This window comes from Peromyscus californicus, unplaced genomic scaffold, assembly GCF_007827085.1.
Source record: "Peromyscus californicus insignis strain IS unplaced genomic scaffold, ASM782708v3 Scaffold_6__1_contigs__length_162567912, whole genome shotgun sequence".
Taxonomy (NCBI): Eukaryota; Metazoa; Chordata; class Mammalia; order Rodentia; family Cricetidae; genus Peromyscus; species Peromyscus californicus.
In genome coordinates this window covers 136,402,910-136,430,852 of record NW_026294584.1, presented here as the reverse complement: position 1 = coordinate 136,430,852, position 27,943 = coordinate 136,402,910, and the positions used below count along the sequence as shown (strand labels likewise).

The 27,943-nt window shown below is 51.7% G+C and overlaps 1 protein-coding gene across 4 annotated transcripts; it reads right to left on the bottom strand.

The window, feature by feature from the left end:
- On the bottom strand, positions 1–27,870 carry Slc6a12 (solute carrier family 6 member 12). 4 transcript variants are annotated; one of them, XM_052721015.1, is made up of 17 exons: positions 24,689–27,870; positions 23,657–23,705; positions 23,072–23,121; positions 18,819–19,048; positions 14,374–14,508; positions 12,747–12,887; positions 11,889–11,976; positions 10,560–10,692; positions 8,517–8,651; positions 6,886–6,989; positions 6,451–6,575; positions 5,292–5,404; positions 4,653–4,790; positions 3,840–3,942; positions 2,218–2,318; positions 1,672–1,842; positions 1–533 (listed from the first exon to the last, which is right to left on the bottom strand). In XM_052721015.1, exons 4-17 carry the CDS (start codon positions 19,030–19,032, stop codon positions 390–392), a joined length of 1,845 nt encoding a protein of 614 aa, XP_052576975.1. In that variant the 5' UTR covers positions 19,033–19,048; positions 23,072–23,121; positions 23,657–23,705; positions 24,689–27,870; the 3' UTR covers positions 1–389. The 4 variants fall into 4 exon arrangements, with proteins under 4 accessions (XP_052576975.1, XP_052576974.1, XP_052576973.1 ...); XM_052721014.1 differs by having other exon boundaries at positions 23,072–23,705; XM_052721013.1 differs by lacking the exon at positions 24,689–27,870 and having other exon boundaries at positions 23,657–24,104.
- Between the last annotated feature and the right edge of the window lie 73 nt (positions 27,871–27,943).

Here is a 27,943-nt window from a genome sequence, read left to right as displayed (position 1 = left end):
GCAGGTGATCCAGACAGGCTTGTTAGCTGAGGCAGGGGTGAGTCTGGAGGCTCACAAGCCCCAGCACAGGAGTAGTGGAGGGTCTCAGGCTCTGACAAGCTGTGTGAACTTGAAAACGTCACTTTGTCCAGTTCTCAGTTTTTAATCCAAAAAGTCAGGGTTTTAAGTTCAAAGTGCATGGCAAACACAGCTTCCTGGAGCACGGGTGGGAAGGACTGAGAAGTGACAAGATGCTGACAAGCTGTTCCAACTGAACAGAAGAGTGGCTCCTGGCAGGGGGTGTCCAGAGACCTCCAAGGTCTCAACAAGCTGGAGGCAGAGGTTATCCCTGGGAGGAGGTAGCCTTGACCAGGTCCCTGGCTCTGGAGCCACCTGGCCTCTGGCACATCCTACAAATGTGTCTCCTTCTCCCAGGCAATGAGTTCTTGCTTAGCTGGCGAGGGCGAACAGTTCTGAGCAGAAGTGCCATCCTGAGGTGGACGCCGCCCTGGCTGGGGCAGACTGGGGTCCGGTGTGATGAGTCTTTGAAGGCGCTGTGGAGAAGAGAAGTAGGAAGTGAATGAGCACTGGGGGTGAGCAGGAGGGTGCTCTTGTGGGTGTGTCCTCAGGCACAAAGCCAGACACTTGGGGCTAAATGAAGGACGGTTCTGATATGAAAATGGACAATGAGAGGTAATTAGGAGTGTGAACTCCCGAGTTCCAGTTCTGACTAGACTGCCTAAGCAATCTCAGGTAACTCACATAACTCTTCCATCCCTTTGGTCCCCTCACTTTCCTTATCTGTAAAATGGGGGTAACAACAACACCTTATGGTACAGTTCCTATCACAAGGCAAGTGATAAATGTCATGATTGTCATTATTATCCTTCTAATTACCATTGTTATATGCCCTGCTAAGTAGTTTCTCAGTTATCTGTAGTACTACTACATTGTTATGCTATTTTTTGGTGTGTCAACCCACCCACCCCCCTTTCTGGCCCTGAATATAGCTGTGATGATGGGAATTGGGAATCTTGACAACCTCACTGTGACCAGGAAGTAGTAAGCAGGACAATGGAGAGACATGCTCAGGATGCAGGTATGAGGATACAGGAAGAGTCTGGACCCCAGTGGCCTCTCCGCAGCCAAACCAAACACCAGCAGCCCCCATCTCTAACCTTCCTGATACATAAGAATTCAAGAAGCCCATTTGCTTAAACTACTACAGATCAGCTCTCTATTACTATTGGACAGTCTGACTTTGACAGACATATTTCATGTCTTTATGGGTCATTGGCAATGGCTTCTTCCAGGAAAGGCATACCCCAAACTACACAGGAGCCATCTGCTGTACCCCAGTTGGGGCTACAATAAGCAAAGAAGCCAGGAGCCAGAGTGTGCTTGGCAGTTCTCCTAGATCCAGGATGTATGTGTGCTCTTTAACCTTTCTACATCTGGCTTTTTGATCCTTGTTTTCCCTCAGCCATTAAGCAGTTTGCTCTTGACTAGCTAGCCTTTGAGATCAGCCTGACATCAGATTCTACAACCTAGGGTTCCAGAGGCCTGCTCTTCAAAGGCCTTTAAGGTCTCCATGGAGCCCCAAGGCTTTCCTATGTGGGGAAGTGGTATATGCTCCTGGCCTAAGCCTCCCTCAGGGGCCTTCTCCACCGGCTCACCTCCACCACCACCTACCTTCTTGAGGGAACCCTGGGTCTGCAGAAGGGTGATGATGATGTAGAGTGGCACACAGGCCATGGAGGAGAAAGCCAAGAGCCATCCAATGGAGTATCCCCAAGAAGGGTACACGTAGACATTGTTGTATTTGAGAGGTGTGTACTTGCTCAAGGAGAAGATGAATGTGGCCTAAGAAAGGGGGAGGGGCAGGATAAGACAGTGGCCACCAAGAGTCCTTCCCTGGCTACCCCAACAGTCAAGGACAGAGGACCACCCAACCACACTGAGGGGCATCTGAGGTAGGACAGTGTCAGTGAGTCATCAGTCACAGGCGGTGGGTATGGGGGTTAAATTAGAGCTCCAGGCAGACGGAGAGAGGCCTGTCAGGAAGAAGCAGGGCTGTGAGGGAGGGCTGAAGCAGGAGGGGGACTAGATGAAGGAGGGTGGATGAGAGGCCCAGGAGAGGAGGGAGAGCAGGGTCCAACCCCTCCGCTCAGGCAGGAAAGAATCCCCAGATCCCAAGTCTTCTGCAGACAAGAGGGAGAAGGAACAATGGGTATGTACCAGGCAAAGACCAGGGGTCAGGAAGAGCCAGGAGATCTTCACCAAGGGCCAGGGCCGGTAGCCAATCATGTCCTCAACGTTGTCATAGAAACGGTCTGCCCCTGAGCCAGAAAGGGTGAGAACCAGAGGTGAAAGCAACTTCTTGACCTTTGGGAAGGACCCCCCACTTCCCCCCAGCCCTGCCTGTGATAAAGATGGTAAAGAGATGCGGACCCACCCTCCCAGCCACAGAGCAGTGATGTTGGCAGGAGCTGCCACCCACAAGCTGTTGGAACCACCTCTGCTGTCCTGTCTAAGGACGAACAGCGTCTGTCCTACGCACACTGGAATACACAAGCCTAAAGGAGCCAATACCAGCAAATCCTTACTGCCCCACACCACAGAAGGGAGAAGAGTACTAGGGATAGGGCTGTGCGCCTGATTCCCGACCTGTGGGCTCCTCACGCTCAGCCCTGCCAGGTTGGTTTGTGCTTTAGTGAAGACACTGACCGGCTTGGCTTCTGTCAGCTTTCACACTGGCCCTCATCTCAGGCAGAACCAGTCTCCTTGGATGGGAAGAACCTCTCAGTGGCAGCCATGTCTGGGGGACTCCTCTCACCCCAGCTCACTGCCTCCCCACTGACACTGACACATGAATGCCGACCCTTAAAGGGCCACAGCTCTGACTGGTAAAGGCCAAAGTTCCAAGCCCAGTATTGCCAGGAGGTGTGACATATCAGCTTCCTCCACCTCCTTGGTTGAATTGATTAGAGCCGTTAGTACAAGAGTTGGAGGAGAATCAGGCAGATATCGAATGCTTAGGGTGGGAAGGGGGAAGCCAGCTCCAAGGCCAGGGAAGGACCCCGCAGGAAGTCCAGGGTTATGAAGTAAGAACCTTCTCATTCAGGTTTCCTCTGAGACCCTAATATGAGGTGGCTACTCATTCTGCCCTGAGCCTTGGGATGTTAGCACTATGTCCCTGACCTGTGGCAGAGACCACAGACCTAGACAGGAGACGACACTTCCGTTTAGTAGCTGTGTGAGCTCAGGCAGAGAGCATCTGTCCTGTGCCTTCTTTCCACTGCATGAGGCCGATTTGCAGATCTCGCAGTGGCATGTGACCTGCAAAGCGCAGTGCCCGGAACCCCGGCTGTTGCCAGGCATGACAGTGGCTTCGACAATGAGGCACTGAGATTGCTACTTAGTGATCTCAGTGCTGTGGGGTCCAGGCCATCCCTGGAAGTCACGACACGACAGAGTTGACCTCCCTGTAAGAAAGCAACCTGTAACAGCAACAGTGGGGAAAACGGCTTTTAAAGCGTGAGGAATAGCCGTGCGGTGTTCCAGGGTTCAACAAAGCCTGCGTGAGTGGCTTGGCTGTCGGAAAGGGAATGAAGGAATTTGAGGGTGGGTGTGGGGGGAGGGGTCAGGCCAAATGGCCCTAAATGTCCCCTCTGACTGGGATTCCGCTGAGGAAGGAAGCCTGATTTGTCCTTGCCTTAACTCTAAGAGAGACATCGGGCCTCCAGGCCATGTCTGACATTCCTAGAAAAAGGAATCAGAGCAGCCAGACCAAGACAGAGCCTGCCCTCATCAGCCTCAGAGCATCTTGCTCCTGCTCCATAGCCACCTGCCCCACTCACCATATACCCAGCCAATGCAGACCACCTCAAACAAGGACAGGAAGAGCAGGCATATGCCACTGGAGGCGTAGTAGTCAAAGAGCTGGAAGATGTACATCCCGCCCTGCGGAGGAAGAGGGAGCTGAGTTCTGGGGAGGACCAGCACCTGCCCCCACAGTGAGATGTGCTGGCCTGGCCTGCTCAGGAGAAACGTTTGACAGCTACCAGGAGTCTGCTCTGCCTAGTTCTGTGATCAGGAGCTACCATCAGCCTTGGGACAATAATTTCTGATATCCTCAAGGTGCTGGGGGTGGGGGACCTGTGGTATATTGTCTGCACAGTATCCCCTTCTCGGTGGAACTGGTGCCCCTCAGTCTGTTCCTTTTGGGTTATGGCAGTCCTCTCCTGTGTTGCAAGCCTAAGGAAGGATGTTAGCCTGAACACCTGTCAAACTCAAGAGAAAGCCTGATCGGCTGAATGGGGAAAGGGACCAGGAGCAAAAACAGCCTTCCTTGACATCACAGAGGGAAATCTGCCTGGGGGCCAAGTGACCCACAGAAAGGGAGGTGGGACACAAAAGGGAACGCGCCAGACAGTGTCACAGGCAGATTCATGCATTTGACAGAAGCCAGAATAGCTCCAGACTTTGATGTCACTGACTCCATTCAGTCTCCTTTGTCTTAGGGCACTTTGTGTGTGGCTCCCATCGCCAGCACTTAGATTCTAATGAGTGGGACCTTCGACCTCACCATGAGGGAGCAGAGAGGGTGTGAGCCCCCGAGCAGAAGGAAGGAATGGCTCTGAAGAGTCAGGAGTCCCACCCTGCCCTCTCACCTCAGTGACCAGAAGGAGCCCCATCAAGTAGCACACGATTGCAACACCCAGGATCAGCAGCTCACGCCGGCCGCCCTTCCGGAGCTGCTGGGGGAACATGTCCATGGAGGCGGTCACCAAGCACTCCATACAGACAAACTGTGGGCCAGGAAAGTACAGGATTGAGACAGCTATCCAGCAAGGGCCTAGGTCTTCCCTAGTGCTACCCCCACATGACCCTGCCATGCATCATTCTATTTGCCTACACTGATGTGGGGGGCAGGGACAGTGGTAAGCCAGCCATTCCCTCAGCTACAACTTCCTATGAAGGAATCTCGGTAGGGAAGGTTAAAATCGGGGAGAGGTTCTGTACCCCAAGGCTACAGGATGGGGCTGGACCATGAGGCTGGAGATGAGCCTCTGTAGAGCATCTGGGAGAGTGCCCATGTATAGGGGGAGGCTCAACTCTGAGAGAAAAATGGCAAGCCCTTTCAGAGCAGGGGGAGCTCTGGAGGCCTGGGGCCACCCATCAGAACCCAAGGCAAAAGACTTGAACCAGAGTGAGGCCTCTGGTCCATGGTCAGGGAGAAGGTACATGAGGAAAAGTGATACCAAGAGGAACAGTAGCTGAAAGAGGGACCCAGGACAAAGGTTCCATACCTGGCTGTCCAGCCCTAGAAACAGGAGCATGATGAAGAAAAGGCAGGACCATAACTGGGACAAAGGCATCATCGTCACAGCTTTGGGGAAGGCAATGAAGGCCAGACCAGGACCTGCCAGGTACACAATACAGCGACTGTACTTCAAACCACTTGCTACCTGAAGAGGAGCCCTCTCTATGCATCTTGACATGCCTGCAAGTGCCAATGAGTGTCTGTAAAAGGCTGTGAGTGTCTATGTGTGTCTGTGAACTTCTGTGTGTGCATGTGTGTCTGGAAACTTGTGTCTGTGAGCATCTCCCGCAAGCCTTTGGGGGCCTCTGTGAAGGTTTGTGTGTACTGTGAGTGTCTATACAAAAGTGTCTGTGTCTATGATCATCTATAGGGTCTATGAGAATCTATGCCTGTCTGTTAGCATCTGTTCGTGTGTGTACATGCCTTGATGTGTATCTGTGAGCATCTATGAATGTGGACTTCAGGGATTTTTATGTGCTTATGTGTTCATTTATGAACGTCTGAGTGTGCGTGTGTGAGTGCGTGTGTGTGTGTGCACTTATACATGTGATTCTTTGTGAATGACTAAATACATCTATGTGCTTCTGTGAGCATCTGTGAATGTGCATGTCTGTGACTTCCATATGTCACTGAGTGTCTGTGTCTGTATGTACTTCTGTGATCTACGTGTGTCTCTGTGTGTCTGTGAGTATCTGTGAACATCTGTATGAATCTTGAGCTTTTTTTTTTTTTTTTTTTTGAGTGTCCACATGAGTATATGCTTGTGAGCACCTATGTGTGCCTGTGAGCACTTGTGGGCATCTCGTGCATCTGTGAGCCTCGGTGTGCAGACAGGTGGGTGAGCTGTTTAAGGAAAGCAAGTAAGTTCATTCTATGTTCTACCCCGGGACAAAGCCTCATATAGGCTTGCATTCTCTCTCCCCCCCCCAGCCCCGTCTCTCTCTCTCCCGCCCTCTTCTCTTTTCTTCTCTTCTATCCCACAGTTCTAGAAGCTTCATTTATGCCATACAACACCACCCACCCACCCCAAGCTAAAAAGGCTCCTAGCCCTGGTTCCTGGAACTTCTCCCTATCTGCAGGAGGGATCCGTGTTCCCTGACTCTCCTTCCCAGAGTCCAGGGAAGTGTGTGGAGAGTGTCCCCTACCTGACTCAGCCACTTCAGAAATGGGTATTCCCTGCTCTTGAGACATGAAGCCCAGGATGGAGAAGACGACAAACCCAGCCACGAAGCTGGTAGCACTGTTCAGGAAGCAGAGGGCTATGGAGTCCCTGTGGGGATAAATGAGGTCAGACAGAGAAGGGGCAGAGAAGAGAACGGGGAAGAGAAAATCCAAGAAGGAGAGATCAAAAGGCAGAAAGCAAAAGAGGAAGAAGAGGAAGAGAAATGGAGAAATCCAGAAGGAAAATGGGAAAGCAAGGATCGTGAAACAGCAAAAAAACATACACACCAGATGTCAGGGGAAGAGGGGACCAGGAAAGGGGTGGAAGAAACTGGGTCATGGAAAGGTATCCACACAGGTGTTGCTCGGCTCCCAGAGGGGCAGGGTTGCCCTTGCCTGCCCAACCCAGCAGCTCTCACCTGTAGCAGTTGTTGTGGTACTGGTTGTAGCTGCCCAGGGCCGTCAGGCACCCCTGGCAGATGGCAAAGGAGAAGAAGATCTGGGTGCCCGCATCCATCCACACCTACATGAGGCCCAAGAAAGTAGTAGGGTAGAGGCAACAAGGGCTGAGAGCTGCAGCTAGCAGGACGCAGCCCCTCACTACAGCACACCCCACCTCTCACTGTCCCACACAGTATCTATCATGTCTGCATCCTGCTCCCCAGGAGCCACCTTCTCACGGGCAGGGCCCATTTTCAGTTTGGCTCGGCAATTACTCAGGAAGCATCAAGTGTGTGTAGGCTGCTTCATTCCAGGCAGCTTCGACAGAGCCAGGTGTACCTGGGCCTGGTAAACTGAAGGGTCCCTGGCATTGCTTCCGCCAGTGTGTCTGCGTGGCACCTCTTGAACTATGACCTGGCTACCTCATAAAAATAGAAAGAAATCCACCAAGACCTCTTGGTGGAAGCCAAAAAAAAAAAAAAAAAAAAAAAAAAAAAAAAAAAAAAAAGTGTGCTCGGACAAGTCCTTAGAGGAGGAAATGCAAATGGCCAGTACATTCATGAGGAAATGCCCAGCCCCATCTGCAGTGATCAATAAACTAAACCTTAAAGTGGTAAGTGACTTCTGGGTCTGCAAAGTTACCAAAGAGTAAAATCAATTCTAACTGGGGGGTGGGGTGGTGATTCTGGCCTGAGACTCTGAATTCAATCGCTGTAGCCAGGTTAAAAAGTCAGGCATGGGGTATACACTCCCCAGCCAGGCAGCCTAAGTCCCAGTCTGGTGACAGACACACAGGATGGGGGTGGTGGCCATTTACCAACCCTCAGATGGAAAAATATTCAGAAAAAAAAATTGTACCTGTCCTAACAAGGACCAACCTTTTTCTTGGCACTGTTCCCTGTATGGACACAATAGAACACCTATTTATAGACAGCTGATATTATGGTGTTATAAGAAGTCTAGAGATAATTCAATGGGTGTGGTATGATGAGCTTCAGTCAGACACAAATACTACACCATTTCTAACGAGAGATCTGAGAGCCTATGGGTATAGTGTCATGGACAATCACCCTCAGATACTGATAGACCGTGTCTGTTTAAAATGTAGACATCGCCTCAGTGTCTGAGGTCAGGGCTCAGGGTTCAGCAGGACAGGGAGATGGCCTGTTTGCTCCCCCGTTCTACCCCAGCAACAGACCGTACCTAGCCATTAAGAGGCCCTCAGGATATTTTTGTTGAATAAATTATGTTTGGAGGAAATATTATACAGATGCTGAGGTAACATTTAAAAGTGAATTTAATGGCATGGAAAGGTTCGTAATATAATTTAAATCAAAAGGATCTACTTCTCTAAGTAAAATCATCTCAATTGTGTTCACACATGCACACTACCTGGGAGTGGGGGGGCAGACTAAAATGCTAATAGTGGTGATGGATGTTAGGAGCCTTCCTGTCCTTTCTCACAGTTTTCTTCGATGATATCTAATTCTTCTCCAGTACACATCTGTTTCTCTTAAGCCACAGGAAAATCAAGGGAAGACTTTGAAAGTACAGTCTAGTCTGGTGAGGGCACATCTCCATTAACAGTCCCCTCGCGGGCGATTCCCACCTGGGGGTCCTTGAGGCGCAGCAAGTCTGGCTTCAGGTAGAAGACGATGCCCTGGTAGGCTCCAGGAAGGGTGACACCCCGGATGAGGAGAATAATCAACATCAGGTAGGGGAAAGTGGCTGTGAAATAGACAACCTGGAGGGAAAACAGGCCAAAGTCACTCCTGACATGGCTACCCAGAGGGAGGGAGGAGAGAGGGAGGAGGCAGGGGGAGGCAGAGGAGGCAAGGGGAGGCAGGGGGAGGCAGGGGGAGGCAGGGGAGGCAGAGGGAGGCAGGGGGAGGCAGAGGGAGGCAGGGGGAGCAGAGGGAGGCAGAGGGAGGCAGAGGGAGGCAGAGGGAGGCAGGGGAGGCAGAGGGAGGCAGGGGAGGCAGAGGGAGGCAGAGGGAGGCAGAGGGAGGCAGGGGGAGGCAGAGGGAGGCAGGGGGGAGCAGAGGGAGGCAGAGGGAGGCAGAGGGAGGCAGAGGGAGGCAGGGGAGGCAGGGGGAGAAGGGGGAAAGGCAAAGAGGAGCCGGGGGAAGTGGGAGAGGAGGTGGAAGGAGGCAGGGGGTAGTGGGGGGAGGCAGGGGGTAGGCAGGGGAAGGCAGAAGGAGGCAGGGAGTCTCCAGTGGTTATCCTGCCCTGCCTCCACCTGTCCCCAGGCAGAGCAGCTCACACCATCGCATTCAGCACAGGAGCTCCGACCTCCACTTTCATACAGACAGCTGCTGGCGAGCACACGAAAATTTCCACACCTCCCTTTACACATTCCAGTGGCTCTTACTCCCCAGCAGAGTGATACATATCAGCAGGGAAGGGAGGAGGGGAGCGTGCAAGCAGGGAAGGAAGACGCTCCCAGCCCACCTTTCAAAGACCATGTCAAGTCCGGAACCTGGTCCCCTCCCTTCACCATCCTGGGTACCCTCCCCAAACCCCTGAGCGTGGGTGCCTCTCCAGGAGGAAGGCGGCCAGGTTTGTCTGGCAACCTGTGGGCAATCCAGACTGTTCTTTTCCAGGTCATGACTGGAGCAGCAGCAATGGTCTGAGCGCCTAAGAGACTTCAAAAGGACTCCATGCTGCCCTGACCATCTGTGTCTGTCAGGGCGTCGTCACCACCACCTCCATCCTCCTCATCTTTACTTTTCCTGACCACAGCCCAAGGAATGAGGAGTAGCACCATTTAGTTGTGAAGTGTCCTCAACGGGTTCACATGCTTGAACGCTTGGTCCCCAACTAGTGGTGCTAGCCTGGAAAGTTCTGGGACTTTTGGACAAGGGCCCTAGCTCGGGGTGGGCATTGTTACAACCCAGCTCTGCTTCCCACCCACACCCTCTGCTTCCTGGTCGGCACTGTGTGACGACCAGCAGCCTCGGGTTCCTGCCACCACTCTCCACCCTGACTTCACTCTCTCCAACTCCACGCTGAAATCAACCCGTCACCCCGTAAGGGAGGACAGTCACAAGGGCAGTCAGAACACTCGGAACCTGCCACTCTTGATTTTGAAAAGTGTGAGACACCATCCCCAGTTCTCTGGACTGGAAATGAGGCCCAGATCTGAGATCTCGCTCTAGGACGAACCCACTGATGCCCATACTTCTTGGCTTAAGCCCCTTCACTGATTGGCACTTACCCCAAAGATGGCTCTCTTTGCTAATTTGTATGGAAACTCTTCTTCATGTGTCATTTAAATACAACAGGCAAGTCATAAGAATATGTGGCCCTGTCATACATAATGGAGACAGATACACAGATGCGCATGTGCAAAGAAGAGTCGGAGGCCTGCCCCCCATATTGCTGACAGCTTGGAAACTAATGAGCTCCAAAAGTGGGACTCTTATGGTTTATTTTGCTCTAAACATTGCTTAGATAAACAGGTCTTTTGAAACCTGTTGGTGGAAAAAGTCTCCTCTCGTTTTGAGCTAAGCCCCATGTTCCTGCAACATCATCTATTCTTATATGTATCTCTCTCAAACTGTTCTTTCTTTCCACTCTCCTGAGGGACCCTTTCAAGTGTCCCTGAGGATTCTGTGACTGTAAGTACTCATAAGGAGCCAGGATACCTTACCTTGCCCGTGGACTTGACCCCCTTCCAGATGCAGAAGTAGCAGATGATCCAGGCGAGCAAAAGACACAAGGCCAGCTCCCAGCGCAGGGACCCCAGGTCATGGATGCCCGATGTAATACCCAGAACCCGTCTCCTAAGAAATTGGGAAAAAAAATAACCAGTTGAAAGACCGAAGGGGACAATCTGCCTCTGTCGCCAAGTCTCCTGATTCAGAGCTGACCCCACAGATAACACTCCCCAGGGCTTCCACATCCCTGCCCTCACCAACCTCTCCATGGCCATGCCACATTCCCACCTGTGCTCTGAGTGCCCCAGACTATTAGAAGACCGAATCACTGTAATCTCACATGTACGTGTGTCTTTCTAACTCATCCAGATTCTCTGTTGCACAGAGATATAAAGAAAGCGAAGGTGTTGAAATCGGAAGTGAGTGACAGAGCACAGACACACGCATGCAGAGGGAGACCAGCAATGGCACAGGATCAAAGGGAGGGGATGAAGTGTGCTGCCACCGAAAGGTGAGGGTGGAGATGGGTATACATAGGAGAGAGATCAGATAATCCAGAAAGGGCTGGTGAGAAGACATGGGTAGACAGGTGAGTGCTGAATGTGTGCAGGGTGAATTGGTGTGAGGGCACAGGTAGACCACGAGGAAAAGCAAGTAAGTGTACACGGCCTGTGGAGGTGGAGGTGTGAATCGTCACACAGGAGGGAGAATGGTGAGCACATTTCTGTGGTGCAAATACTACTCAGTGTCAAGCTACCAACCAGATACCAGTGCACCCAGTTTGGGAGGGATACATGCAGCGGGCTGCCAGGAGATAATAAAAGTTCCTGTCATCCTGTGGACAGGTGTCCAGGGATGTGCGGGTCCAGCTGGAGTGCAGGAATGGCATAGGAGGACAGTCATGAGAATGAGTGGAGGCAGATGGGAAAATGCAAGTTTGTACAGACATGTGAAGGCTTAGGGTAAGTATGACGGTATAGATAGGAAATCAAGACTGAATGTGAAGGTTCCCTTATCCCTCCGTGATATGGATCTTGGCGGGGCAAAGGATAAGTAATGTTAGAAAGCCTGCACAGAGTCTTAAGCATGCATCAACATTCAAAATCTCATCATAAGTATGAAGGTATAGATAGTTAATCAAGGCTGGCTATGAAGGTTCCCTTATCTCTAAGTGATATAGGTCTGGGGCAGAGGATGGGGGGTGCTAGAAAGCATGCAGGGTCTAAAGTATGCACTACCAGTGTTCAAGCTTGCACAATCCAGACACCCAGGCTCCCTGTACTTAGGGCCCCTGGAATATCGCAAGCAGGCCCAAGACCTACTCCCAGAATTCCATTACAGGCGAGGTGACGTTCTCAGAGTGGTTCACTCCTGTGGCTGCTGAGTGGTTCAGGAAGTCCACACAATGCTCTGTTGGGGACAAGGTTGGGATGGATATCAGTTAGGGACCAGATAGGAATGATGGATGCCCTTGTACTTACCCTCTGACCTTGCAACCAGAACTTCCCACTATTTCTAGGCCCAAGAGTTTCCTCAGGAGCCAGGGTATCAGTGGAACCAGCTCCTCTTCCCTGTATAGCCTGTGTCCACTGGACCTGTTCCCAGTGAGTCTGGCCACTCCTATGAATGCCCTGACCTCCTCCAGAACAACACAGAGCACAGACAGCCACAGTCCACGTGGGCAGCTCCCATCAACAGCCTACCCCTGGCCTGCCCATTGTGCCACTCTAATTTTTCATCCTACAGACAAAAAAGCCTAGTCCCTGGAATTATCCAGTACTGATCTCAAGACGGGCTCTTTCCTCTCCCATTTTTCTACAATTGCTATCCTGTTTTTTCCACCCATCATGGTGAAGTCTTGTTTTGTTGATTCATCTACCTCTACCATAGCCAGGTCAGACAGTGTGGGGTCCTATCTGCCTTTACTCAGTTTTTGACAGAGTGTTTGACACGTAAGAGGTACCCAAGAATGTTTACGAGATGGAGGCATGCTGTGGTTGTACAAAAGCCCCATTGGTTCCCCCAGCGGCCTCTAGCTACACAGAAAGACCAGCCAGTGGAACGGACAGCATAGCCCACACAGCTCAACCGTAAGGCAAGGGCTGTGATGCCCTCCGTCAGGAGCCACCGTGGACCGACCTCATGAGCAAGGCCCCATGGCAGGGCTGACACACAGGTACCTGTGTTCCAGGAGTTGCTGCAGGTTGTCCAGGGCAGCTCCGAGGTGAAGGAGCTGAACAGGTAGAAGAGAGCCCAGGCGAGGATGATGATGTAGTAGATGTTCAAGTAAGACTCAATGACCACCGATGCCATGCCAATGCCTTCAGGAGCAAAGAGAGTCAAAGAGAGCAGCAGCATAAGAAAAAACAATGTCACACAAGGTCTGCCAGTCACATGTACCCCTACACCGAGCTCCATTTCATCTTCCTAAAGAAAGAAGGTTAAGCTGGGAGGTGGTGGTGGCTCAGGCCTTTAATCCCAGCACTCGGGAGGCAGAGGCAGGCAGATCTCTGTGAGTTCGAGGCCAGCCTGGGCTACAGAGTGAGATCCAGGACAGGCACCAAAACTACACAGAGAAACCCTGTCTCGAAAAAACAAAACAAAACAAAAAAGAAAAAGAAAGAAGGTTAAGTTTATTATCTACACACCCTCCCATTGCGGTGATACCATCTCCTCCCCACCCCCCTTTCTCTCTAGCTCTGTCGCTACCCCCATCTCTTTATCTGTTTCTCCCCGCCTGCATTTTCTATTTTCCTGTGACATCATCAATTACTTGCAGAATGAAAAGCGGCAAAGCAGGAAGGAGCAGGGTGAGCTCGGCAAGAACATCAGAGGCCAGTGTGGGAGAGAGTGACACCGGAAGAACTTGGGCTCCTCGGCGGAAACACGCCGTGGAAATTCTCGGTGCCCTTAGCTACAGTGCTTTGCTGGTCCGGAGCCCCATTAAGGGTCTCCTGGATACTACAAGAGACCAGCTAATGCCCCAAGAGGTGCAGCTTGCAATCAGCCTCACCTTTCCCCAGTGTGTGGCCAGGCAGCCTTCTCAGGAGCCAGGGTACCCAGTGCTCATCAGACACGCTCAGTCTGGTCCCTTCCTAGACAAATAACCGGGACATCCTGGGCGCTGGTGGTCCTTCAGAGACTAGCATAAGGAAAGACCTCTCTCTGCATCTGAGGTATAAGGGATGTCTCAGAGACAAGGGGGCTCTTGGGCCCTCCATTGCAGCTCAGGGATCTGGCCAAGCCACTGAAGGAGGCTGATGAAAAACACCCCAGCTGCTTGTGTCTACAACACAGATCTATAGAGAAGAGCACGCTGCCCCTGATAGAGACAAGAAGAAAAGAGCACAGGGTGCCCTAATTCAAACTCAGCGAATGGCCCCGCTTTCTTTATCTGTAGAATGGAGTGATGAGAGCCCTGGGTAATGGGACACAAGTCAAGTGCTCACATGAACACGGACACAGACAGGCTCCACAGACACTGGCTGTCACCGTCATCAGCATTACTGTGCTCATGAGCCTGTTTGGGTCGTGACACAGAGTCACAGACATACCTTCCTTGGGGCGGATGAAGGTTAAGGTTCAGGATCCTGGCTGCGTCTTCCAAAATCTACACCTAATGTGGCACCTGTAATTGTGTCCTGTTTCTCTTGACACGTCCTTCTCCCTGGGCATCTAAGCTTTGGGCCTCGAGAGGCTGCTTTCACACAGCACACGAGAGGACAGCATGGAGAGTGAGGCTGGGAACGGGAAGCAAGAGCAGCAGCAGCAGCAACAGGGGCAGAAGAGGGGAAGGATGGCACTCACCTTGGAGGAGGGGACAGATCTTCCTCCAAGCAGTAACGCTCCCCTGGCTGCTGTACTGGCCCAGGGCCACCTCCAGGAAGAAGACTGGGATGCCACAGCTGAAGAAGAAGATGAAGTAGGGCACGAAGAACGCTCCTGGTGGAAGGACAGGCAGAGTCTGAGCCGCTGCGGCGTCAAGACCCTGAACTTCCCTCCAGCACCCCTACCCTCAGCCTCCTTCCTCACACACCCAAGACCCATGGTGTCCCCTCTGCCCGGCTGCATGTTGTCAGGGATGCCCAGCGGATGACCCTGACATGAGCCCCAAGTAAGTCAGGCAAAGTCTTTGGAGGGGAAGAAATGAATCTTGAGATGGAAGCTCCCATCAATGAACTGTTTACTGTGTTTTACAAATCAAATCGCATATTAGTTTTGAAAGAAAAGCATGTGTTCTGTATAATTCGACATGCTTATTAAACTATCAAGATGGCTACATTCTAGAAACGAACAGATGAAGCCAGCTTGGAAGTGTTCTTTTCTCACCAACAGTTTTCAGAGGGCTTCCCTCCACCCCTGGGATTGTTTGATCTGCTGACCCTGTGGCAGGCCCTGCAGGGACCTGTGGAGCTGCTGCAGAGGTATGGTCTCAGCCCAGAGATCCCTCATGGGGAGAGGATTCTTGTTTCTCTGCGGCTTAGCGCTTCCATTGGTGCTTTGTGTGTTGGAGCCTCTTCTAAGCTTCAGCGGTACTGAACCCGCACAAACCAACCTCCCACCAGGGAGATCCTGCTGTCACCCCCTTGACAGCTGAGAAAGCTGAGCCCAGGTTGAAAACACAAGAACTAAGGTACAGATGAGGACGCCGCACACCAGGCATCCTGACCCTGAGGCTTCGTTCCTGACCACCACATGTGGCTATCCCATAATGCCTCTGAAGTCATCGCTCCCACGGAGGAAAGCCAGGGAGCACAAAAGGAAAGAAGGACAGAGCATTGTATAGCCTTCCAGAAGACTGCCTGCCTCCTCCCCACCTCCACCCTCCCTCCCTCCTCCTCTCCTTCTCTCCCTCCCTCTCCTCCCTCCTCCTTTCCCTCCTCCTCTCCCTCCCTCTCTCCTCCCTCCTCCTTTCCCTCCTCCTCTCCCTCCCTCTCTCCTCCCTCCCTCCTCCTCTTCCTCCTCCCTCCTCTTCTCCCTCCCTCCCTCTTCTCTCTCTCTCTCCTTCTCTCCCTCCCTCCCTCCCTCCCTCCCTCCTCCTCTGCCTCTCTCCTCCTCTCCCTCCCTCCCTCCTCCTCTGCCTCTCTCCTCCTCTCCCTCCCTCCCTCCCTCCTTCTCTCCCTCCCTTCCCTGTTTTCCTTCCCATCTTTTGGTGGCGGGTACCATGTTAGGACAACAACCCAGGGTCTCATATACAGCAGGCCAGGGCTCTGCCATGGAGCTGTACTCCAGCTCTTCTTTCAGAATCTGCTTGGTTCTGTTTCACTAGACAAGGTCTCACTCACTATGTCACCCATCTGGCCCTGATCTTATGATGCTCCTGCCTCAAGAACCCCAGTACGGGGATTACAGGCCCTCCCTCCAGATTTCTTATAAGTATACACATTGCTCCTTCACAAAAGCAATGTACTGTATGTTCTTTGACCACCATTTTAAAATTCTTATCATAAACCTCTTCGTGTCAATAAATACATGGCACCACTTCAACACCTATAGAAGGTTCTAGTGTGGGAATGGTACTTATTTTTTTAGTATTTTATCACTGGGCTTTTAGTTTTGTGTTAAGTTTTTTGTCAGACTGAAAATCACCCACATCCTAATATACTTGTTCAGTTTGTTCCTTAGAACACATTTCCTTAGGCACAATTGCTGAGGAATTCCTCTTTTCTTAGTGTGTATGTGCATGTTAAAGTATATACTGTGTAAGTGTACACATTTTTCATGAAATGTACAAAAAATGTACAATTTTTCATTAAAGCGTTCCCAGTGTTGTGCGTCCAGCTCCAGAACTTACTGAAACTCCGTATGCATTAGACATGAACTCGGCCTCTTCAACCCTGTCAATGATAGTCTATTTTCTGTCTCTATGAATTTGTCTACTCTGGGCACCTCACATGTAATCATAGTATTTGTTCGATGAATGCAATCATAGCATTTGTCCTGTTATATTTGTTTCATTAATCATATCTTCAAAATCATCCAGGCCATAGCACGCATCATTATCTCTTTTAAAGGTTAGCTAATGGGACTGGAGAGATGGCTCAGCCATTAAGAGATGTATTGCTCTTGCAGAGGACCTGGGTTCAGTTCCCAGTACCCACATGGTGAATTACAACCATCCATAAGTCCAGTTCCAGGGATCCAACACCCTCCTCTGACCTCTGTGTGTACCAGGCACACAGGGGTTGCACATAAACACATGCAGGCAAATAGTCACACATGTAAAATAACATAAATAAATTTAAAAGAAAATTTTTGAATGAATAAAGGCTAATGCCCCTTGTGTGCAGATACCACACTTTGAAGGAAGGACCTTCATAGGAAGTCCATGGGTGTGTATGGCCACAGGTGCCTTCCTACCAGCTGTGGGAGCTTCTTTCCTGTGCCCCTGGAATGTGGGCTTTCACTCCACAGAAGATGTGGAGCTCTAGAGGCCCAGAGATAGGCTTTCCTCGGGCCCTCTTGGGGCTGGATGGAAGCCGGCTCTGGATATAATGCAGGAAAGCCTTGGCACGTGGCTCTCTCCTGAGCTCCCAGCACATCAGCACTGCGAACGTCTTCTCCTCAAATGGGCTGATCTAATCCTCGCCTGGGAACACTGCCTGGCCACAGCCTCATGGTGTGTTCCCAGCTGTGTACATAAGCAGCCTGACAATGTCCACGGGGACCTTAGCCAACATGGGGATTCAGCGGGAGGCTATTTCAGAGTGTCCCTCCCTTTGCTCAGATCTACCTTAGGCAATGACCTGGCCGCTGACTCTTCTCTGAACCACGGCATCAGAAATAAGACTTAGAGAAGGCTCTCTCCGGGAGGGAGCGTTTCTCAAGGATGACTAAGTTTAGTGGTTCCCCTCTCTCGCAACCAGAGATGACCTTAGACATTATTATTTTTCTACTCTCTTAAAAGGCCATTTTCTCTGCAGAACTGTGTTTATTAACCAATAATCAATGAATCTCTCTACATATTTTAACAAAAGATAAATTTCCATCAAGTAGGGCCTGTGGTCAGGGGGACATGAGACCTGTTATCACAAGGAGTCAAAAAAATTCTAGCCTAAAGCAAAACAATGGCATTTGGGTTTATCTGTGACATCATGTTCCAATATATATCTATTCCCAGCTTATCTAGAATAAGGAAAGAACTAACTCCTGGTCCTTCTTGTTATTTTTCTAGAGCCCCAAAAGCAAGTGACTCCAGGATGGAAGCCAAGGCCTGATTTAGTCACTCATGTTAAAGAGGAGGGAAAGAAAGGTGAGGTGGACTCCAGTGTGTCCAGTCATAGTCAGCCCCTGGTAGCCTTGGAAGACTGCTTCCAGGACCATTTGGATGGCAGCCCCACTGTGCTCAAGCCTCTTCTGTGACACAGCACCGTCTAGATACAGGACCCATCCACAGCTTCCAGCTCACCCTAAGAGGTTAGGCTGCACTGTCAAGGGAATGATATGAAAAGGCTGCATACTCTTAGTACAGATACAATTTTTCAAAAACTATTTTTGATCCACAAGAGGTTGCCTCCCTCAATGCCTAACCCATGTCAAAGGGCTGGACACACCCGCTAGCTCTTTATAAGGTTAAATATAAATAGAGTCTAGAATGCTTTTCTAAACAATAATTATCTCTAATGTGTTTCCCCCTTCCTGGAACAGTTCTGATATCATAATAAGAATATGCCACTTCTGCAAGAACTACCTTCCAGACCCAAGAATAAATCCCATTGGTCACAGAGGGTCCCTCCTCCACATTCTTCACGTGTGCTCAGATGCTGCCCAGGGTCCCTCTCCCTTTTCCCTACTTTCCTCTCTGTTTTTCAACTTGTCACCATGACAGGTCACATGTGTTTCTTGCCTGTGATCTGCAGCCTTTATCCGAATGCAGCACACAGACCAAGTTCTGGCTTGCCTCTAGAGCAGAGCTTTGGCTCCTGAGAGGCCTGCAGTCATGGGAGTTGAATGAATGAATGAATGAATGAATGAATGAATCCCATTAGCCATTATCATCCGTCAGAGGTAAAGTGAAGAATCCAGGCCCCACACTTCTGCTTGTTGACCCACTTAAATCCCACATAGCCATGGATAATATATTACCCCCAGTTCAGAGTGACGGACACTGAGGCTAGAGACTGAGCTGGGACCCAACAGGAGCCTTCCAGATTCATGGCAGCCCCCTTCTGTTTGACCACACTTCCAGGGAAGGAGTGGCCCTGCTGGCAGAGTCTAACACTCCCCACCACACCACCTAAACATGAACTCACCGCCTCCGTTCTTGTAGCAGAGATAAGGAAACCTCCAGACATTGCCTAGCCCAATGATCTCCCCAGCCACTGACAGCACAAACTCCATCTTGTTGGTCCATTGGCCGCGATCCTTCATCTGGTCCTCGCCTTTCTGGTCCATCATCTCTCCCTCCTCAGGGACCCAAGAGACCACAGGATACCCATCTTCATGGACGGCAACTTTTCTGTCCATACTGGATAGGGAGACCCTGAAAGGTAAGGCAGGACTGTGAGAGGCAGAAACCTGGTGAGGGAGAAGAGGGAGTGTACACACACGCGCACACACACACCCCGCACACCCATCTCCCTTCACCCTGATCCTTCCAGCCCAGTCTTTCCTATTGGCATATTACCTTTCTTCCCAAGCTCCTGATGGCATTTCTGCCTCAAGTGACACTCTGCTCTCAGAGTTATGAGGCCGAGCCAACAGGAAGCAGATTCTAGCTTGCCAGGTCTTCGGCAGACAAAGCAATGGACAAAGCAGGTTTGTAGGAGTTAGAGACTGGCCCGGCACCACCCCGGGGTAGAGCTGTGATTAAAACCCCATCATTGAGGACCTTATAACTCAAATCCCTTTCGATTTTTATAACCTGCCGCCATCTCAGCTGGCCCTTCTGTCCAGATCTTCAGTACGCTGTGAATAACAGCAGCCTGGCCTCTGGCCTCTAGACCAGAAGGGCTCAAAGGCTGCCATGGGTGCCGGGGTTAAAGGGCAGGTGTGACTGAGGTGGCTCTCGGGGCTTTCCTGAGCAGTTGGGATCGATGGAAGCCTGGTAAACATGGGAGCTCGTTCATTATGGGCCCTGATTGGAAGAGGGGGAAGAAGGTGGGGCCTCTAAGTAAGGCCAGCTGAGGACGGGCTTGGCATCGGGGTCAGCTGTAGGCCTTCAAGGAAAGCTGTTTCTTTGTCTGTCCTGAGAGAGGTTGGGGATCCTGGGGCCAGGAGGGGTCACTTGGATGGTGGTCATTTCAAGATGACCTCAAGATGCCGAGTGCCTGGCTCTTACAAGGACAGTCTGGCAGGAGCTGCCCATGATGGTTGTTGCCAGTCCCTTCCCCCTGAAAAGTCCAGCTGTAAACCCAGCACTCCCCAAGCTTCCATAGGCCACAGTCTGTTTTCTGACCGTCTTGCCTGTTTGTCAATTGCCCGGAGGTAAATTGCATCTGGAAGCGATGGGTTGCTTTCTGGGTCCCTCCCTCCACACAGCTGATCACACTGAGGCCACTACTTGGCCCTCCTCCCAGGTAAAAGGCAAGGGGGAGGTGCCCGGCCTGTCAGGGAAGCACTGTCCATTGGCCCTCACCTCCAGCGACACTCAGGGAATCAAATGACCAGGTCTACCGCTCACTCCATACTCCTCCAGGGCTCTGAGGAAGCACAAGGGAGTCTTTTTATGAAGGAAGACTGTGTGTTTATTTGTTGGTCCTTTTAGCCCAGGCAACAGCCCAAGCCCAGGTCCGTTAGAAAGGCGTGGGCAGCAGCCAGCTAGGGTTGTGGAAAATTTTGAAGGTGACTTGGAGGGTGCAGGCTATCCCAGGAATGAGAAAGCATGGCAGGGCGAGGTTCGGGAATTGGGATATACTCAGAGTTTAGCTGCAACCTCTGTGCGGGAAAAGGGTAAAGAGAGCAGCTGGTGCGAACTCAGGCCGCCAAGCCTCGGACACAAGGGAGAAGGAGGAGGCAGAGAGGGAGGGGCTCCAGGCTGCAGAACCAGAGTCCACCGGGTGTTTAGTCCCAGGGGAGCAGTCAATGAGGCCTGAACCAGGACAGAACTGAAGCTGTGGCACCCTGCAGAGTGGCCCCTGAGTCATTCCAAGTGATAAACGACAAACAAATAAAGGGCTAATGAATGAGCCGAAAACCGCTGCCACAGAAGCACCAGACGGGAAAACCAAGTTCACCCAGATTTGCTAATTACAACATTTGAGTCAACGTGGGGCTAAAGACATCAACGGTTCTTGATCTCCACTCTCAGAGCTCATCCTGACAGGCTCTAAGTTACTGTTGGACCCACATTACAGATGAGGAAGTGGGGCTCGGGGACGGCGGAACCTGACACACACAGCGCATGCTCAGTTAAATGGATCTGGAAGGGCTGACCCAGTTTACCAAGATAACAAGTGGTAGAGCCCGCTCTTGATCTGCGACTTAGACAAATAGCGCCTCCTCCCTGAGCCTTAAATCTCTGAGAAGAGAGAATGACCCCTTCTCAACAGGCGTATTGGCGGGGGGTGGGGGGTGGGGGGGGGTGGGGGGGGTGAAGGTGAAGAGATGTGTCAAAGACCACAGCAGGTTGTCTCTGCTTGGCAAGCCATGGGGTAGCTGGACTCAGAGCAAACCCCACACGCAAGAAACCTCAAGGGAGGTGGCAGAAGACACCCCTCGCTCTCCAGACCACTGGCAGCTACTGCAAGATAAAAATGATCTCAAGAGCTTGAGGGGAAGACCTGGTGGGAAAAGGAATGAATGAGGGAATGAATGATGGGGACGATGGAGGAGAGTGGAGTCAGGGCAGCAAACCCAGAACCCCGTCCAGGCCTGAGGTTGAGCTTTTTCAAGGATGAGAAGGAAAACGAGAACCCGAGATGATGAGTGGCCATGGGCATGAATTTTCTATAAATAAAAGATGGGGGCTGGAGAGAAGGCTCCGCAGTTAAGAGCACTGGCTGCTCTTCCAGAGGACCTGGGTTCAATTCCCAGCACGGTGGCTTATAACGGCTTATAACCTCAGTCCTAGGGGATCCTTCTTCTGGCCTTCTCAGGTACCAGACATGCATGCAGACAGAACATCCATACACATAAAAATAAACAAAAATTCTGCAAAAGATGTTTGAGAGGCGCCTGTATCATAGGTAAGAGTGGAAAACTGAGGCAGAAGAATGAGAGCAAAGGCATTCGAAAGAAGAGAGGGACCAGAGCCTCGGTGAGCAGAGGGAAAGAGGGCTGAAACCACAGCACTGGACGTTTAAGTTAGACTCAGGGACAAAAATGTCCAGGAGGACACTAGCCATAAAAACAAGCTGCACAGAGCCCTCTTTTCTTTTTCTTTTTCTTTTTCTTACTTGTAAAAGCACAGGGGCCAGTGGGGTAGCACATGCCTGAGATCTCCAGAACTCGGGGTAGAGGCAGGATGATGGTTAAGTTCCAGGCCAGACCAGCCACACAGTCAGAGCTTGTCTCACAAAAACAACAACAACAAATCCAAAAGGACAGCTCCGCCCCCACGGTGCCCTTCCACCTCTAGTCTGTTTGCTAGGAAAGATTCAGTGACAGCAAAGGCCACTTGTTCCCCTGGGCAAGCTCCTCTACAGGCTGAGATCTACAGGCTGTCGTCCACCTGCTTTGCCAGGCTGGGGCAGGCTCGGGGCAGGGGAGGGACTTCATCATACTTGGGTGCCCTTGAGCATATCCTGGGCTCTGTCTTCAAAGGACTAGAAAGTACGGTCTTAACTCTCCTCTCAGAGCTAGGCAGGTTAGACAGAAGTCAGCTCTGGGTCTAGGAGGCACTCCAGAAATCCTGCCCTCCACATACTGCTAGGGTTCTGCTCACACACCTTCCCCCCATCCCAGCACAAGAGAGACCCAGCCCTGCTCCAGCCCATACCCACATACCAGCACCCACCCCTGCACACCCTGGTGCCATTCCGTCACGTCCCTTTGCACACACATACCTGTGTGCATGGCCCCAAAGCCTGGCTCCTCGTAGCCCTTCACACCTGGTAGGCAGCTAGGCTCCACAGTGGTAGCCCACATCTTCCTGGGCCCCTCCTCAGCCCCAGTCCCAGCCCAGGTGGCTTCCCCTTTTGAGAGGAGCTCAGGCTGCTGGCCTTGGCTGCCTGAGAGCAGGCGCCCCCAACCTGTGACCGTTAGTTCCAGATCCATCCACTCACCCTTCCTGCCTCTGGGAACTGACCGCCCTCCCCTGGCAGGCCGATGACCCGCCTCTTTCACCCACTGCTCAGGGCCAGTTCCCCATCTGTGGATTCTCCTACTACTCAAGGTTGCCCCTGAGCAATTCCACCGTGTGAATAGTGAGTGGACTGGTAGCATAGCATCGGAGCACGCCCAAAGGTGGCCTCCCTGTGGCCTCAGAGGACCGCAGTTCCCTGCTTCCTGCCCAGACACAGTTCTGCCAGGTCTTGCCTCTGGTGGAGCCCTCAGTCCTCCAGACCTAGGGGTGCAGACACTGTGGAACTCTGACTGAGTGCTGTTCCACATGCTTCCCACTCACCTGCTCTCTCAGCTCAGCTCCTGCTCCCGAGTGAGTAAGTGTCTCCAGACCTGGAAGAGGAATTTTCACCTTCAGCTCTCCTGCTCCACCCTGCCACAGCCCCACCCAGTGGTCCTGAGACAGAGAGAGAGACAGACAGACAGACAGATACAGAGAGACAGACTGACAGAGAGACAGACACACAGAGAGAAACAGAGAGATAGAAAGAGACAGAGACAGAGAGAGGACAGAGAAAGAGAAACAGAGAGAGAGAGAGAGAGAGAGAGAGAGAGAGAGAGAGAGAGGACAGAAAAATACCACAAGCCACAAGAGAGATTGAAAAGTCTATAAACGAGGATTACACATCTACCCTCTGGAAGTCAAGCTTTCTAACCCTGTCTCTCTGTCCCCTCCAGCTCCCTCTCTCCTAACTAGTGTCTTCCCAGTAGGCACTGTCCAGGACAAGACCCCCAGAGCCTTGCTGAACTGCTGCCTTGGGCAGCCTTACCTCCCTGACCTCTCTCGTCCTGCTCTCAGCCCCTTACCCTTACTCTCACCTCCACCCCAATACTGGCTCCTTCTTAGGCTGGGTACAGGCCCTCTTACCAGAGCAGTGGGATGGGAGCCACCAACTTCCAGGCTGGACACTGAGGACCTTGGGAGGGGAGTGACGAGGGCATAGGAGGAGGGTGAATCACACACTGGAGTTTTCCACCGAGTACCTGCCCTCTGTGGCTCCCCAGCAAAGCCCTAGACCTTTGCAGCCACTGCCCTCTCCTTGGGATTTTCCTAGAGAAAGCTCCAGAGCCTGCATATCTCAGGAAGGGAAATGCAAATAGGATCCAGGGCACAGCCCACCCACCCTGACTTTCCTCTCCTCCCTTACCATGGTCTCTCAGCCAAGGGAGATTCTGAGCCTGTTTCCCACTCTGGACAAGTGGATGATGTGTGGTTTGCAGGGTTGCTGTGAGGGTTAAAGTCAGCATGGCCATGCCTAGAAAATCACAGGTACTTACAGGCAGCTGTCGGTGTTTGCTGCAGACTCTGGGGGGGGGGGGGGGGGGGGGCGGGGGTTCGGGGATCCAGACACTCTGATTCTGGGCAGCACTGAGCCACACACCAAAGGCTCATCTGGAACAGCCTGGCAGCTGTCAAATGTGAATCCACATGGGGAATGTGTGGTCCCCCTCAGCCATGATGGGAGGATTTTCCAAAACAGGGCTCTGTGTGTGTGTGTGTGTGTGTGTGTGTGTGTGTGTGTGTGTGTGTGTGTGTGTGTGTGTCTTCACAGTGTGGACATGAAAAGGCCTGTGACCTCTGGGAAGATCAAGATGCTTCTTCAGTGTCGGGTGGTGTGGAAACAGGGGAAGTTGTGGGGAGAAAGGGAAATTTCCCTTTATGTGGACTTCCCTTTGTCTGCTAGAACTTCCTAGCAGCAGAGGGTGTGAAATGAGACTGGCAGTCTGTAACTTTCCATCTGCACCCCACTCACCACCCCTCAGGTCCCCCTTGGCCTCTGTCTCCCATCAAGGAAAACCAGAATGAGTCCAACTCTCAACCCCTCACCTCAACAAAACCAGAAGGGGGCTGGGGAGCAGCTCTGGAAGAAAAAGTCATGGCCTGCCAGAACCCACACACCTCACGCCATGCTCAGCTGGCACGCCGCAGCCTGCCCTGCTGGGTCTGCTCTGTCCCTGCACGTTGGGGCCACCGTCGTGACCCCCTCATGCTTCATGCGCAGGAGACACCAGAGTCTGTGAAAAACAAAGTAGCCAGCTTTGTGGGCCCCAGTCTCTCCCCATTCTGCCCAGTGAGTAGAGTCTGATTCTACCTAATCCTTCCCCATCTTTACCTGGCTACCTCAGACCTTTGTCTCCCTATCTTAATGTTGGTTCCCCTTAACCAAGCTCATCCCAGTGTCCACAGTCACCAACCCCCTCCTGTTTTTCAGAGCAATCGAAACTCAAGAAGCCAAAGATCATGTCTTTGCAAACACCTGCAAAGTGCTGTCCAGAGCTGAGATGAAATGGATATACAACCTCGCTGCAGGAAGACCCGTTGGCATTAATCATTTTCTGACCCCATGTATGCTCATAGGGACCCGGGATGGAGCCCATTTTCTGAGCTCCTAGCTCAGGCTGGGTATACCATGTGTTGCCTCCCTTAGGAGCCTTGCATTGTGGATATGAAAGACTTTTCCTGAGGAGGTTGCTGGGGTGAATAAAAGTGAAACAATTCACCCTGTGTCCATACACAGTAAGTACAGGAGCAGGGATCTGAACCTGTGCCTCTGGGTCCCACGCTCACAGGCTCCTTTCCCAGATCATGAACAGCTGATGAGCAGGAATCTCATCACATCTCATCACATGAGTCTCTGCTGCTGTCTCAGCATTTAATACATGGCCTGGATTGGATGGGTGGGTGGATGGGTGGAGGGAGAGAGGAAGGGAAAGAGGGAAGAAGATGGTGCAGCTGCAGGAGAAAATGATCATACTCATCCTCTTTGCTAGGACAGCATATGCTGGTCACTTGGAACCAGGGACTGAACAGGACATGAAGGGCTCCAGCCCCACTTCTGGACAATGTGCTGAGCAGGGACATTGGACCACAGGCTGTTTGGGGCTACTTCTTCCTCACCCCCTAACAAATTCACTTAGCTCCAGTATCTCTAGGCTTCTGCCTTCTTCTCTCAGAGATCACTTCTTACTTTCCAGGCTCGCCTGCCTGCCTAACAGCCTTCTCTAACTGTGCGGCCTCCCCTTCCTGCTCTGTTTTGTTCTTCGGGGTACTGAAGGAGCCAGTCTCTGACCTTCCAGGTAGACACAGTTCTCCTCCACTGTTCAGCTCCCCTCTGCCAAAGCCAAGTACCATGGTTCCCAACCCTGACCATACCTAGGTATGGTCACTCCTGTAATCTCAACTTGGGAAGTTGAGGTAGGAGGATCTCTGTGAGTTCAAGGCCACCCTAAACTAAGACTGAGATCCTGTCTGAAAACAAAACAAAAGCAAAAACAAAACAGTGTTGGCCAACCCTGCCCACAACCAGCCACATTTCTCACATTTCCACCTGTCAGTCCTACATGGATAGCCAGTGTTTTTCTGCACACCCATCCCCAAAACTGGACTAAGAACCCTTGGGCCCCAGACTTCCTTTGAACCCTGTAATAGGCCTGTGTGGGTGGGGAACATAGTGTTATCCATATCTGAAAAATGAACATGAATTTCAAGGAGTTTCTACCAAGACATGTCATGAGGTAAACACAAGTCAGGGACAGAACCAGCTCCCTGGTTCTTCAGCTAAAACACTCGGTTTTCACACCATTTATTCACCATTTGTGACTCTCATGAGTGGGACTCAGCTCACCATCACTGAACCACCTCATTTCCTCAACAGATTTATAAACCTTTGATCAAACGAGGGGACAGAGAGACAGATAGCATACTCTCAGAATGGCCTACCCAAGTTCCCTGTCAGAGTGGCCTACCCAGTCACCCTCCATGACTCCCCCTCAAAGCACTTTATTTGTCAAGGAAACTGATTCTGGGTCAGGCATGGTGGTGCACACCTTTAATCCCAGCACTCAGAGGCAGAGACAGGTGACCAACCTGCTTTACAAAGCAAGCTCCAGGCCAGCCAAGGTCACATAGTGAGACCCTGTCTCAAAAAAAGAAAAGAATGGACTGGATTCCGGTTCTGCCCATATGTGCGGTAAATACAGCGCAGCGCTGTAGCATGCGTCTTCTAGAAACATGGTTGGGTGGATGGAGATGTGAGGTGATAGAATCCTGGGTTTGGGCACATTACACCCTCAGGACTGTGGCCAAGCCTGTATCCAAGGCACCTAGGAGAAAGAATCAATGTCCCCACACAGGAGGACCACTGTCCCTGATTTCTACAGACTCTTTAGACACAAGACAGAAAATTGAAAACTAGCAAATATTTTTGATACATTTCTCTTGAAACTGACATGTCAAAAGCTGAGAAACTGCCCGGAATGCCTGAGCAGCTCAGAGAGTCACAAGACACTTAGTCCAGTCAAGTAGCCCCAGAGGACCCGGGTAAACCTTGTGCTAGCTGGGGAGGAATGCACGTTTCATCCACGTTGACACACAACAGCAGCTGGCGCTCCTCCCACCCCCTTGGCGGCCGGTTGCTAAGGCGCACCTGGGACCTTGCTTTGGCCTCCAGGCAACATCCTACAGCTCTGCCTGCCTTCTGCCTTATTCTCTTGAAACCTAGCCTTAAGGGTTCATCTCTGACACTCAGGGCTGAGCACATGACAGTGCCACCCCCTTGTGGTCACATCTAGAAGTGACAGATGTGTGACCCTGTGTCCAAACCTCTTGCTAGGTGAGAATGAGGCTGTCTGAAGGAAGTGGATCCCTCTGCTGGCAGAGTCTGGGCAGGGCTTCCTCTGCAAGGCCCTTCTGGCCACCTTCCCTCAACCTGCATCAGCCCATGGGTGCACACAGCCAACAGTGTTGACCAGCAGGGCGGGCAGGGTCACCACCAGGGTCACGTGGGCAGAAAGAAACTGTAACCAGTCTGTCTTCCTCCATCTTATAACCAGGGCCTGGCCTTCTTTGTCCTTTCCTCCATCTCCCTTTTTAAATCCTATCATGGAGACAAGGGAGGGGAGGGTGGAACAGTAGTGAGAAGTTGGGGTAGGGACCAGGCAGGACCACACATGACACTTCAGGAAAGCGTGGAGAGAGGGGGGCGGCTTTCTTCAGTTCAAATGTGTGATGGAGGACATTGGCCTGGCCCCATCATTCGCCTCCCCCTGCTCCACCACAGCAGTCATAGCTGCTATGTGAACCAATAAAAACTCAGTAAGGATGGAGAGCTAGGGAGAGGCAGGACCCGAGAGCCACATTTTCATGATGAAGAGG

Bases quoted from the DNA above. Each gene is read 5' to 3' on its own strand.
- Slc6a12 (XM_052721014.1), bottom strand. From the start codon at position 19,032: ATGGACAGAAAAGTTGCCGTCCATGAAGATGGGTATCCTGTGGTCTCT. The intron at 12,888-14,373 runs GTGAGTGCCATC...TTGCTCCTGAAG, and splicing joins GATCTGTCCCCTCCTCCAAG to GCATTGGCATGGCATCGGTG. The intron at 11,977-12,746 runs GTACCTGTGTGT...TGTCCCCAACAG, and splicing joins CAGCAACTCCTGGAACACAG to AGCATTGTGTGGACTTCCTG.